Here is a 14,887-nt window from a genome sequence, read left to right on the forward strand (position 1 = left end):
AAACAGAGGTCTCCAGTTAACCTCACCCTTCCCCCAAGGGTGTCTTTCCAGATAGGGCAGTAAAGCTACTGCTAACCAGGGCAACAGGCCCAGCTGTGGAAAAGCCAGTGCTGCTAATTTTGGAAGGCACCCTATTGTATGGCTTGTGTAGCCGGGACAGGCGGGTGGAGAAGCCAAGCAACTTTAAGGGAAACAATAGCAGAACACAGCTGGTGCCCTCCCTCTTTTTTTCCCTCCTCCCCTTACAGGCATTTTGAAAGGGAGCGGGAATGCTTTTGAGAACGTGCCAGTGGTCCAACTGGCATCGGAAACAAAGACAGGAAATTCTGTTCCCCCGTAGATAGTGTCTCGGCAAAGATTACAAAGCTACCAATAGACAAACACAAGAGAGAAGGCAGGGGATGGGGAGGGGACAGGCGGGAGCAGAGGTTGGATCAGAATGGAATCTGTGAAGAAAATGTTTATAAATACATTCCAGGGCCAACCCAATGGCCATGACGCGTGCTCACATTCCTGCACGTGCCAAAGCCTATTCAATCTGGTCTGTGACCTCAGTCCTGAGACAGGTATCCCCAACTCTCTCTGCAGCCTGGTCCAATCACCACAGTAAAACAAAACATTAACTCTCCTCTCATTACCTGATGTCATTCATTTTTCCTTTTATACAGACTAAAAATCAAAAGCCAGGGAAATGAATAATGGATGACTAATATCTGATTTCAAGCACAGAAGATCACAGTCTAATTTTTTTCAAACACTAGGAATTATTACAGACTGATTAGAAAATAATAAACATTATTTTGTTTATTTAATATGCCCCTGCTACATTATGAATTGCATGTTAAACTCTGTTCAAGCCAAACACTAAAATATGCTATAGAATTATTCTATGGGTGAACTGCCACAAACTATGGGGAAGAAGGAGCTTTTCAAACCAGATGTAACCTATGATTTTACTGTGTGTAATCTGAATCTAGAAAACACATAATTCACAATGGCAGTTATCAGGTCGTATACAAATGCATTTGTTGTTGCTTCACTGTTGAACATATCTCAACATATCTGTTGAGATTTATTAAAGAGGAACATTTGGTGTGGAAATTTACCTACGGATTCTATCTGCAGGACCTGCTGGAGGTCTCTGATGGAGCGCACCGAGCTGTCACGCAGCAATTCATATATTTCTTCAGGAATGGGGTCTCCCTGCCAAACCAAAAAGAAAAAAAGTTATGTTAAATAGCTCTCCTGTGACAGTTTTGTACCAATTTTATACATTTCTCACAGAGTAAATTCTTATACACCCTTTTCCAACCTGGGACCCTCCACATTTGTTATAATTACAGTTACGAGTTTCCAAAAGTGGAAAACTTTATAGTCTCATTGCACCTGGAAAATTTTTTTAATTAAGACAGGCTGAATTAGCCAAAAAAGAGAAGATAAGGAGAAATGTGCACATATTTTAAAGTGCAAACATCAGGAATAGTGTGTTCACCATCCATGTAATAATCGTTCACATTTTCTCTTTAAGAAAAAAAAAGTATAACTTGGGAGACCTTTACTGTCATACATCCAAGAATTCTGAATATTCCATTAATCAGCTGATCTTGAGATTGTTCCAATCACCCTTTATCTGGAAATGGTTATTATAGTATAATCTTATGCATGTTAATATAGGTCTACCTATATTTATTGGAGTTTACTTCCCTGCTTAATACTGCAGCCTTGTTATATATCTGATATTAAAGCCAATAAATAGTTTTTAATCTGCAGTGCAACTTGATGTTTGCATTAAACTGTTGAGCCATTGAGATCATGCACTATTAAAATTAAAACAGTACCTATTACATTAAACTATGTTGCTTCTATCTAAAATGCTATCATATACATTTTATCAAACACTAGACTGTAATGTCAACAAAGCTGGATACTCCTTTAATTAAGGAGCAAATTACGTATGGGAAATGCAGCGTAATTTGTTTAAAAGAAAAGCAATTTTAAGACAGAGCAATGGAGAGTACAGGATAAGCTGCTGGAGCGTTACATTTTCTCCCAGAAAATTTCTTCATTAATGTTTTTACCAAATCTTATTAAATTTCAAGTGCAAAATACAAAAAAGCAAAGAAAAAAAATTAAAAAATGGGAGGAAAAGTGAAAAAGCAAAATTGGGGAATGTGGGCAAAAAGGTGAAAAAAATCTATGACAAAAATTAAATTTTGATTTTCTTTGATACAGATAAAACCTAAAAATCAATGATCCTTTAAACTGCAATAAATCATGAAAAATAGTACTATCATTATAAACAAGTCTAATAATCAAAACTCAAAGGTAAATTTTCATTTCTTTCAGTTTCAAAAAAAAAAAAAATCAAAAAGTGGTTTCCAAGTTGAAAATCTAGATAAAGCTTTAATCCAAGCAGTCAATTTTGCCATTCCCACCAACTCCATTAATTTCATCATCCAATCTTGCATGAAATTAATCCTTCCATCTTTAGACATAGCTAAGGCTTGCTGCTGTTGTCATATATTCCAAGTTTTGTTTATTGTTCTTTTTTAGAATTTCTTCATTCTAAACAATAGTTGGTAGTTCTGCTCTCCCCAAGAAGTTCTTCCAAATTAAATGCACATTCATGTGGGTATCACTGGGATGAATTATTTGAAGTGAAAATATGGAAAATGGAGAAAGGGTTAAATATACCAATGTTCTTCTTTATATACTACAGTTAGCAGCTACACAACCTGTTCTGCATTTGTCAGATTATTGTCAAATGCATATCCTCCCTCCCATTGCTTCTAGTGTATTAGCTGTAACAACATTCTATTAATACAGCTTTGTATATGCAGTACATGCAAAGTTTTTACTAGTTCCATTCTCAGCATTGCAGACAGTATGGCTGTGCCTGCTTCATAATTTTTGAACAAGTGCAAGCACAGCATCTCTCTATGATTCAGAATTGATAATACATGTCTTCTTTAGGCTTCTGTCTGCAGCTAAGAAAAGATGTGGCTGCTTTAAAAATCAGTTTGATAGTTACTTTAATGAGTTTATTTTGAAAAAAGACCAGGTTCCCTTAATAAGCAGCAGAGAGGTGCTACATCTATCTGTGCCCAAAAATTAAACTGTAATGCAAAAACAGCCTGAAGAGTGTTGCAGTTTCACATGATGGGACAACTGAATACTTTTATAGTTAATAAAATGTTCTAAAAATTGACACAGCTTAATTTTTTCTTCAATTGTTAACATCTAATACTTTATATATCACAAACCATTCTAGATGGTGTTTTGGGTGCACCAAATTAATCATCACCTTGATAAAGAGGGGATCAGAAATCCCTAGTTTGTGATATCAAATACAATTTTGTTTTTAAAAAAGGAACCTAGTCTTCTTTCAAAAATCATCATCATCTTTTTTTGGTAGTGATTTGAAAAAGAAATATAGCTGTCAGACAAGTGAGGTTAGGATCAAATGGAAGCACTTCAGATGCCTACTTTAAAGACTTTAATGTCCAAACATATTGGGCTTGACTCGCTAAGTAGTTCTGCTCACCTCAAAATTGAAATCTATGGAAGTCACTTAAAAGAAGATAATGCTTCTGGTCAGTACTATGAAGCTCTACCAGGATATAGGTGGAAGGAGAAGTCAACTTGTGATCTCCATGCCAATCACACTCAGTTTTTTGCAGTCTCCAGAATTCCATAATCACACTGGCAAAATACAATGACAAATGGTGATTTTTGAATGGTGCTATTTTTTGGTCTCTAAAAAACGGTAAGCTGTAATAAATCTGTTGCATTTCCAGGAGACTTCATGTATCTGCTTTTCTGTTAAAATGTTAATTCTGTGCTCTTTAATGATACCTTCACATCACTAACAAAGCTCCTTGTAGCCCTCAAGACTAAAAATAACTTTGGAAATAGAAATGCATCCTCTGGAACAGCTGACTAGCTCTGCATTAAAGCTTGTATTGGAGAGCCTCCTGTTATTTTGCAATCATGGTCAATAGCATAAAACCCAGTATCCATAGGAACGTCTCTTGTGCTGAATCAGATCATTAATAACCCAACAGTAACTATTTAAATTTTCAGACAAGAATCTTTCCAGGAACTGAGCCTCGGACTTTTTGCATGCAAAGCATGTGCTCTACTACTAAACTATGGCATCTTTCCTAATGAATAAGTCACCAATGCTTTTTTCTTTTAAGAATGCATTGCATTAGTTTTAACCTTTGCTTTAATAATAAATTGAGATCTATTTTTATGATACAATCCTCACAATTAGAGGCCCAACCCTGATGTATTAACCACAGTTAAAGACTGACTGCAGAAAACAATAAGGAAACATTTCTGCATAAATGTTTACTTATGATCACAGTACTCCCTATTGTTTTCCTTAACTGAAAAAACAATGTTTTAAGTGCTGTATTGGGATGTGAATGCTGGGGATTTTGCTGCTGCAATTCAGGATGTAGCATATGGATTAAACTAAAGTACTTTGTAGGACAAAATGGGCTCCATTCAAAAAAGACATTGCCTATATCTGAGTACTATTTTTAAGAATCTTTCCCATTTTCTCAACATTTGGCTAGATTATAATTGGAAGTACATTAGGTGTGGAAATGTACAGGATGTCATCTGTTCATCATGTTTCCTTCACAAATCACCCTCAACTCCAGATACCCGAACTTAAAGTATTAATCCAAAAATAACAATCTGGGATCATTAATTCTTGTTTTGCATGTATACGTTGTTTACAGCCTTCCAACAATGCTAACGTTTGAGCATATGCATGTAAAATATTCGTTTCTGGACATACTTTATATGTCTGAATTATATATTGCATTGTTTTGACCTTGATTTGGAGATGAAACAAAAGTATGTTTGAGACTGCTAAATTATTCAGGAAGCATTTCCCTCTCTTCAACAAAATCAGACATCTTTTGGTCTTTATAACAAGATTGTTACTAGATTATTTAGAAACAGGAACTTTTTATTTTAAATATAAAATAGGACTAGGCATATCTAGTTCAAATCTTTACTTGGATATGATGTTTCCTGAGTAACCTTGAGCCAGTTATTAAAGTACCAGCCTATTATTTTATTAGGAGGATAAAATGGGATGAAATGGATAAAAAGGCATGTATGAGATGACTGGAGTGATCCTCCATATATTATTGAACTACAGTCAGCATTACAAATAGATACTATGAGTTTCAGAGAGCTGCAGGATTTCAAAGGATTAGTTTTACTGTAGTTTCAAATGCAACACAGCTGAGCCAGAAATAAACTGGCTCAATTCTCATATATGCCATTATTGTGGGATAAGAATAGTCGAGAGTTGCTTTCAAATTGTTGGAGAATCCATGGGCGAAAGGTTTTCAGAGTCATTGTTTATTAATATCTACAGAACCACAGATTCATCTACCACTGATAAATGCCATCTTGAACTCAATGGATGAAACACAAAATATAATTAACTGGTCAGTCAAATTAGGGGTAATTTAGATATATATCTTCCCTTTTCTATAATAGCTTAAAGCAGCTTCTATGGGGATCTCCTTTCATTTTATTCACTGAATAATCTCATCAATTGTCCTATATTCTAGAAGATAGTCCTCTGAACATTTGTTCAGCCAAAGTATGATTTAAAAGTAAAGAAATAAATTAATAGGGAGAAATACACCCTGAACTACCCACTTGTAGTTAGCATCTGGACAATAAACTGATCAGCTGAGCATTCTAATCTTATTTACTATAGTTAAAAATCAATTGTGTATGTGTGTGTATCCATCTGTCCATACAACCAAGAGCCAGTTTGGTCTAGTGGTTAAAGTACCAGGCTAAAAACCAGGAGACTGTTTTAGTTCTGCCTTAGACTCCTTCCTTCCTTCCTTCCTTCCTTCCTTCCTTCCTTCCTTCCATCCATCCATCCATCCATCCATCCATCCATCCATCCATCTTTGTTTTCAGCTCAAAAATTAAGCCTGCATTAGCTTAATAAACAAGAATGCTTACAGGGTATTTACCTAGAAAGAAGAAAGCAATCTTCTATCCCAATCAGCTAAATAAAATATTATGGTTCCTCAAAGTATTGTGATTTTTCCTGTGAATTTTTTTGGACATTCTTAGATCCATGTTTATTGAATTTTTATCCTGCCTTTTCCTCTGGGAGTTCACCATGGCATAGGCAGGTGTCTCTATTTCATACCCACAACAAACCCCTAAAGTAAGCTGGAAATAGGCTGACTGGCCCAAAGCCCCTCCAGTAAATATCATGCTTGCCTAGGGGCTTTAGAAACAAATAGACACATCTGGAATTTTAAGAACATATGGTATGCATTAGGGCTATGCAATGCTTTGGATTTGAAGGAGAAAAACCGTTTCAGAGCGTGCATGGCTGCACACATTGCACCTGTTGACAACTTCTTAAACTAAATGTCTTTTCCCCAGGATTATGCTAGACATATGCTCCCAGGAAAAGACCCAGCTGTTTTAAGGAATTCTCCCCTCCCCCAATCTGAAATACCATTTTCCCTTCAGATCCAAAGCCCTGCACTATCCTTATGCAAGCTCTCACAAAATGATTGCCACAGATGACTTGCCTATTTAACTAAATGCACAGTCAATCATAAAGCATAATTTTACTAGAGAATAAACTATTGTCCCCTGACCATTAAATCCTATCCTCTAGGTCAGCTTAATTTTGATTGTGGCAGCTTCATTTTGTGTTAAAAACAAAGTTTTCAGGCAGGCAGGTATATAATTCTCTTTATAGTACATGGTGGCAGTCACCAATGGGCAGCTATGGAAGAAGGAGCCTAGCTAGTTGTGTATTAACCATTAAGCAGACTAAGCACGTGCTTAGGACACCAGGCCCAAAGGGGGTACCACAAAGTTGAGAAAGAAAAAAACAATGAAGATTTGTTTCATTTGTATAGTATGTACAAAGGAGGGAGGCACCAAGATTTGTCAGTGCTTAGGGCACCAGTGAGCCTTAATCCGCCACTGAGCCTAGCCTGTTAGGGAGCAAGGGTTGCTGAATGCCATGCAGAAGAAGCCTGAAGAATATCATTAGCCAGACCAGCCAGATAGTGAAGCACGATATTGAGTTGTTGGAAGGGCTTCTGCCTGGGGGAGGAAGAAGTTAGTCCATGGGAAGTGAGCCAAGATAAACCAGGCAACATGTTGGTTGTGTTGGGCAAAAGAGATATGGCAAGTGATAGGAGTGGACGAAGGTGCTTGGCAGGGTGCATGAATGTGATCCTGCGAAGCCATGTACATTGGTATCCATAGATGAACTTTCCCCCTTGGCAACATTATTTTTCTCTATTGTAAAATTCCCTGGGACGTAAGAATGGTAATTAAGAGAATAAGACTGGCAGCCTTGGGGCCAACTAACATAAGTATCAATAGAAACAAATTGGAAAAAAAGTTTGCAGAGATCTGAAACATACAGTACTGATTTGAAAAGAAAAGGAGGGCGTTATCAATTAAGGTTTGGGATTATGCTGTTACTGGTGAGTGTTACGATGGTATAACAATTGTTTTTGCCACTTGAAATAAACAGAATAGTTTTGAAACTTGTAAGTAAATTGTGTGACCACATAAAAGACACCAGACCATCGAGATAATAGACAAGACATAACATTAAAGTCAAGATACTCACAAATGCTTGTGTTGAGTGCAAAATGATAGAAGTCAGGTGACAAAATGCATTGTAATAAAGGGAACTTGACAAGCATTTATAGACCAATGCTCAACTGCAAACAAACAGATCATTAGAAGGCAAGCTTCTGAAGAATAGATTATAAGAATAAGCTCCACTCCCTGTTCAGAGAGGTATGTTTAGGTGCCAACTTTTTCTTGTCAGAGATGTTATCAGTTGGACCAAAGCATGACAACACACCCAGCTTGTAAAGTTCTTTATCCTCTGCCTCAGAGAAGGGTGTGCAGCCCTGGGGTACAATGTCTCTTTATTCTCTTTTTGGAGCAGATCTAATGGTTGAAGTTCTCTGCGCTCATGTTCAGGTGTACCACTGAATACAGATATTCTTTTCAGTAAACAATACATTAGAGGTTAACTTGTATACATTTTTAAGGTTCTCTGTACTTAGCAGGAAACTGGTCCACTTTAAAGTGCTTCTGGGAAGGGACATAGTCAATTTCAGAAAAGGGGCTGTTTGCAGGAAATGATATACATAAGATCCAGGCAAGGAGGTACTCAACTCTAATAAGGAAACATATGATCTGCAAATTACCATTGGAAAAAAGGTAGAATGGGAATAAGGAGATCTACCCATGAACCAATTGGAGTAGTAAGAGATATTTTCTGCTCAGATGCTATGAGGGTAAGGTTGCATATAGAGTAGGTTAATAATCTCTTTTTAACTGTTAAGGAGTTCAAAGAAGGGTCTTGCCTGCTTAGTTATCCAGTGCCTTGGAGCTGGCTTTGCATCCCTGCAGGGCTACGGATGCCTATCCCAGTGGGCTTTGTAACTTCTTTTATCTCTTTACCTTTCCTTCAAAACTTTCTTGTGGTTTTCCTGTGAAGAGGGTCTACTGGCATGCCCACAAGCTAGCAAGCACACACATCCAAGGGCATGTGTGCACACCAGAAATGGCTGATGGGCTTTACTATTATAGAAGTCAATACCTGGACTGCAGCATGTATCTCCAGTAAATTGCTTAGTTTTTGAGTTTGAATCAAGGTAAAAAAAATCATTCCATTTCAGCAGGCAGAGATTCTTCAAACAAGGACAAGAATTCAATTACGAATCAATTTTGGTGTCAAGTCTTCCAACAGGTCAGCAATTTTTTCATTCTTAAGGGGGGGGGGTGTTGAGCCAGGTTGTTATTTGCTTTCTTTACTTATATATATTTTAGATTCACAAATAATTCCAAAATATAACTTATTTCCTTTTGCTTAGTGCATTGTACAAATTCAGTCAATGAAATTCAGTCTGGAAATGCCACCTTATCACTTAGCACAACTGTAAGTGTCAATACAGGCATTCTAGTTATTCATTAACTCATATTTAAAGCATACCTTTTAGTGTATCCCACAGGCTGACTTCCTCTACTCATTCACACACATCTAGCTCATCAATGTAATCCCTCCCACTCTTCCATAAAGATATGCATAAATATCTACTTTTCCTTAACTATTACACTTGTTTATGCATGATTGTATGATATGGAGATATTTCACTGGAATTGCAAGGCAATTAAAAGGTTAAATTCTCATTTATTGACAAGAGTCTTACCGTATTCCAGCCTGAGTGAAGCCTATGAAGGCATAAGAGTCACATAAAGGCCTGGTTTATACATCACAATAAACTATAATTTGTACTGTATGCAAAATCATAACGATACAAATGCTGCACAACAATTAAGTCCCTAAATATATAAATGACAGAAATGGAGAATAAGGTAGATCTGTTGAAAATCAACTCAACAGAACCTCAAATTTGGCTTGCCTTCCCTCCTTAGTTGCAAATAGTCTGTACAATTTGATTCCATTTATATTATAAACATTATTTTTGATGGCACAGTTCTAGGAATGACACACAACTCTTTTAACTTAACCAACTTCTGTCCTACCACAGCCATTGCAATTTTAGCTCTAGGGTATTTTTTTTTCCATAGGCAGACTTTTGCCTAGCTACATGAAAACTTGCTTCCTGGTTTATTTAAATCAACTCTAAGATGCAATAACTTGATAGAGACTGGCTGCATGTGCAATCTTTACCTAATAGTCAAGGTGGAAATAAAAAACCCTACAACTACATTTCCTCTCCTCCCACTAGTAAAAAATATAACAACAACAACTTGCCATTGTTTTATGACCACTCCAATTCAGCTGCCTAAAGTAACTACTTCCTTCTTTCTTGTGGTAGGGCCAACCCTGTATTTTCATTCTCCATCACTCCCTGTAAATTAGGTATCCCAGATAATCCTGAATATCTGATGTGCAAACAGGAGAGAAAAAGCACTCTGCAGGTATGAAATAAAGGCAACAGTATGGAAAAGACTATGAATTGCCTTTGCACAGGATTTATATGAAAGGTAGAACATTAAAAAGTACTGGATACTCCCACTAATCAAAAGCATAAGCAATAGTACTTCAAGATTCCTCTAGATTACTAAAAGTTCAGCAGTTCCTTATATTTATTCTGAACTTCCCCATCGAAATATATTTCATTACTACATGACTCCAAGGAAACATAACGAAACTCAAATAGGTTGGAGATATTTTTAAAGATGCTTCCCCAAAGGTTATTTTTGGATATTGTTGGGACTGGTTTTGAATTCTTAAAGCTATAGTCCTAACAGACTCCCAAAAGGTACCTGCTGGGGAAGGTTTTAAAAAAGAATGATACACAACTGTATTTTAAACTGTTTTATTTGGATACTGAATCTGAATATCCAGCATGCAAATCAGGGCATGGAAGATAACAAGGAAGAAAATAACTTTAAGTTTGTAAATTCTTCCACTCCAGCTCCTTTTCTGCCCCCCAAAATAGAATTATTTTATTATCTCATTATTGAAGTGAAGGGAAAAAGATATTAACAGAAGAGCAAAAACTGGTTGCAAATTAAAGCAGATCAATTTCCACATACTTTGATGGTACCATGGTATTAAAGGCTACCTATAATGATAACTTCTTTTTTTCCAACAAAACAGCTCATCTGTAATGCTGAATAGTCCAAATCCAACCTTGAAATCCAATTTGACATTCACTCATTCTCTTGTGCTATTCAAATACTTTACAATATTTTGAAAAGGGGTGGATTCTTGTTAAGCCAACACATTTCCATTCTTCAAAGGAAAATAAAAAAAATAAGACTGAAGAAAGATGGGGGCTGCAAAAAGAGGACAGAACACAAAGAATCAAGCATGAAATATTATCCAGACTTCAATATATGCAATCTATTAGCCTATCTGCCAGGTCCCCACCAAACATATGTGGACCAGAGTTCCTTACAATAATTAAAAGTTATGGCTTTGTGCTAGACCAGGCTGCAATGGGTATTATACACCTGCATAAAGAGAAAAAGAAAGCAATAATATATGATATATTATAATATATATATTATATACATGCATATGTTTGCATAGACACAGATGTAAGATGCATATGTTTGCATAGACACAGATGTTCTTCACTCTGAAAATTGTGCTTGAGGTGGTAGTGGGAAAATACCATGACATTCCTCAGCATGGAGTAACATCAACGAGTCCCAGCAGAACCTGACAAGAGATACTTAAACTGTCTTAACCCCAAGGGCCCCAGTTTCCATGGCTCAAAGCATGTCTTTAACTCTTCTGTTGCCATAACCAAGAAATGGTATCCCCTGAAATGTTAATATATTTCCACTCTCACATATTGGTGGACAAGCCTTTGTTTTTTGACATTTTCTTCCATGAGTATGGAATCAAACACCATTTGAAATGCTATTTTTAAAAGAATACTTAAATTGAATTCTTCTATGGCTTTATGTGATTATATTCATCCAATATACTGAACCACAAACTAGCTAATCATCTTTTACCGTAGTATATTGTATGAACCTAGCTCATGTGATTATATTATGTTTCACGTATCACATGAATGCAGAAATATGTGGCTAAGCTAAGTTATGGAAATTCTAACTTTTACTCCCCTTCTGAGATTATCAAGAAAATAGTTCCACCCTGCATCTTTCAAGGCACAGTCCAAATAAAAGCAAAATGGAGGGTCTTTCTCAAAAGCTGGATGCATACATATGAAACCTGGCAAGAATGTCATTCTCAAGGGCTCATCACATTCAAGTGCAACATGAATTTGTTTTGCAACCTGCTATTTGCCTTAGGATGCTGCAGGCCCATTTCTTTTCCAATCACTGGGCACCCCATGATCATTTTACTTGGGTTGCTGAACTCCCGGCAGATGTATCTACCTATCTAATGCCTGAATGGGATTACAATGGGCTCCTTATATATGCCAATTTTGTACTTCTCTAGAAAAGTGCTGGACTTGTTTTAGATTACAGTTATTCACCTTTTGAAATAATACTAGCTCTTTCTTTAAAAAGATGTAGCAGCCTAGCCCATTTAAACCATAGTTCTGCCAACTGTGATGATGGTTCTATCAGCAATAAGTGGATTACAGGCTCGCTCTCTCTCTCTCTCTCTCTCTCTCTCTCTCTCTCTCTCTCACACACACACACACACACACACATCAACAAATGGCTTGTACAGCCATACTTACTGCTACTTTGATGGGGGACACAATTTTGCGTACCTCAGTACCTTAGATGCTACTTCCAGGTACAGCAAGCTGTAACCCTTCACTTCCAGCACTCCCATTCTCATAAGCACTTACCAATTGGGATACTTAGGGGTTGGGGTGGAATTGAGGGAAGTTCTACCCCTTTCTGAGCCCAAGTGACAGGTCAGAGGTACAGCAGGGTGGCATAAGATGAAGCAGGAAGGAGATCAATGCAACCCTCCAAATAGCCACTGACAGGTTAATAGATCAGAGTTGGGCACAGGATGAAACAGGAGAGCTTCACTTATCCCTCCTTCTTCACTCCACTATTAAAAATCCACCAGTAAGAGTCCTCCAGACCATATACTTATGTTCAAAAATCATCCAAATGACAAAGGTGTTTCTTCAAAAGGCAACAGGACTATGTTTCTTCCTTGAGGAAGAAGACATTTTGCTTCTCGTCTTCTTCTTCGAACAAATATAGTCCAGTTGCCTTTTGAAAAAGCACCTTTGAGACAACCATGACCTGGATGACTAAGAATCCCCATAGCTATCCAAGTGACACCAACACACCACCAATGACCTGTTAGTTTGGACAATTTGAAAGGTGTTTAAAGTTTCTGTCTCGGGCACCAACTCCCAGTTACCAAGTGTGGCCAGTCACATTTTCAAGGCAGTGACTGGAAGTTGTTGGTTTTTTTCTTGCTGACAATTGAGGTTGTATGGGAGGAGAAACATAGGCCGAAGAATCTATCAACTGCTGCCCTCATCTTATTCCACATTAAAACTAAGGGCAGCATCGAAGGACAGTTTTGCGACAAAGGCAGTAATTTGACTGTCAGAGCCAAGTAAATTATGATGAAATAGTTTTGTGCTGGCTCAAGGATGGGAGGAGGCACATTAATGTGATGGCCACAAGGAACATTCGACAGAAGACACTCAGACAGATATATGAATTGTCTGCTAGTTTACTTTAAGCACTTTTCTCACACTTTGATTGACAGAATCTCTGCTCTTCTTCATATATAAGACTGGAATCTGCTCTTCTTCATATATAAGATTGGAATCCAAAATGTTTAATAAATATACATATAAGCAAATTTTGCTCTCTGAACATTATTTTTCCCTTCATCCTAAAGGTACTCAAAATCCTTCATTTAGCTCTCTCTCTACACACACACACACACACACAAACTATACTCCCAGAAGAATGCCATCAAATTTGCAGAGTCTGAAATTTCATTCAAAATGCAAAACCTGTAAAATGTAGGCATGATTGGAGCAGCCATCAAGTCTTCCTCAATAAAAACATTCAGACCCTAGCAAAGTAAATTTAGACCCTAGAAAAATAAAAATAGACACAAACATTTCTTATTCTCATCTATGCATTGTAACATAGGACAGTTTCACCACAGACTTATTCCTGTGAGAACTATGTGCAATTAAAATAGCAAATGGCAATGGAAAGACCTTCACTGCAGTGAACATAGAACTCTAGATGGCCTTCCCTGGCATACTGAATGAAAGTAGGGATTTCCTAGTGGGCAGATGACATTTTGGAGCAAAGGGGTAGCATACACTGGGATAACATATACTGCCAAGGACTAGAATTCCTGCAACCCTATCCTGCACACGAATACAAAGCAGCACATGAGCAAGCATCTGAAGGTACAAGCTTAACGCTGATCTGTGTGATTAGCCAAATGCTATGGAGAATCCTGGTTTCGAGACTTGCACTTAGACTACAAGAACAAAATGGAAACAGGAGAAAATATAGTTGGCCTATATGTTCAAACCAGTAAGCCCAACTCTTTAACCACATACCCTTTATGGATTGAGTAACAATGAAATGACTCTGGAAAGTTTCACAACCACTTTCTTGCGGCCATAAAGGACTTGTCTAAAAGGAAGAACTGACGTAATTCTATAGAATTTTTAAGGAAGGAAAATCATATATCCAGCATCCACTTGTTCCCACGCTCTGCTTTACTATATCTTCATATCCCTTGAGACTGTTAATTGTAGTACAAATATAAACAGCTGAAGTGCACTTAGGATTTTCAAAGCCCAGGAAAAAAGCACCCAGGAAGATTTTTAAAAGAAGAGGCTATGCAACTTGCAGACATATATTCCACAAACCTTTTATTATTATTTTTTCCAGCCCCTACAATTACTGTATATTCTTGTATGCTCTTATATATAAGTATCATACACACTGTATATAGCACTAGCACTGTAGCATTTAGACTTATATACTTCATAGTGCTTTACAGCGTTCTCTAAGTGGTTTTAAGGGTCAGCATATTGCCCCAACAATCTAGGTCCTCATTTTTTTAAAAAAATTGATTTATATGCCACCCTTCTCCGGAGACTCAGGGTGGCTTACAATGCGTTAAGCAATAGCCTTCATACTTTTGTATATTTATACAAAGTCAGTTTATTGCCCCCATAATCTGGGTCCTCCATAATTTTACCAATCTTGGAAGGCTGAGTCAACTTGAACCAGTCAGGATCAAACTCCTGGCTGTGGGCAGAGTCAGCTTGCAGTACTGCATTCTAACCACTGTGCCATCATGGCTCTTATATATAAAAGAGTAACAGTGCAAACTTTTGGACAATGCCATAATTTGTTGGCAAGTACT

General features: G+C 37.2%; 1 protein-coding gene across 1 annotated transcript in view; it reads right to left on the reverse strand.

Moving 5' to 3' along the window:
• The window catches only part of PDGFB (platelet derived growth factor subunit B), a 38,765-nt gene that overhangs the window by 16,119 nt on the left and 7,759 nt on the right, over positions 1 to 14,887 (reverse strand). The window contains exon 2 of the mRNA XM_034403022.3: positions 1,107 to 1,203. Coding sequence (XP_034258913.1) covers positions 1,107 to 1,203 — 97 coding nt within the window. The remainder of the gene's footprint in view (positions 1 to 1,106; positions 1,204 to 14,887) is intronic.

Source organism: Pantherophis guttatus, chromosome 7 (genome assembly GCF_059756535.1).
Source record: "Pantherophis guttatus breed Tessera chromosome 7, ASM5975653v1, whole genome shotgun sequence".
NCBI lineage: Eukaryota > Metazoa > Chordata > Lepidosauria > Squamata > Colubridae > Pantherophis > Pantherophis guttatus.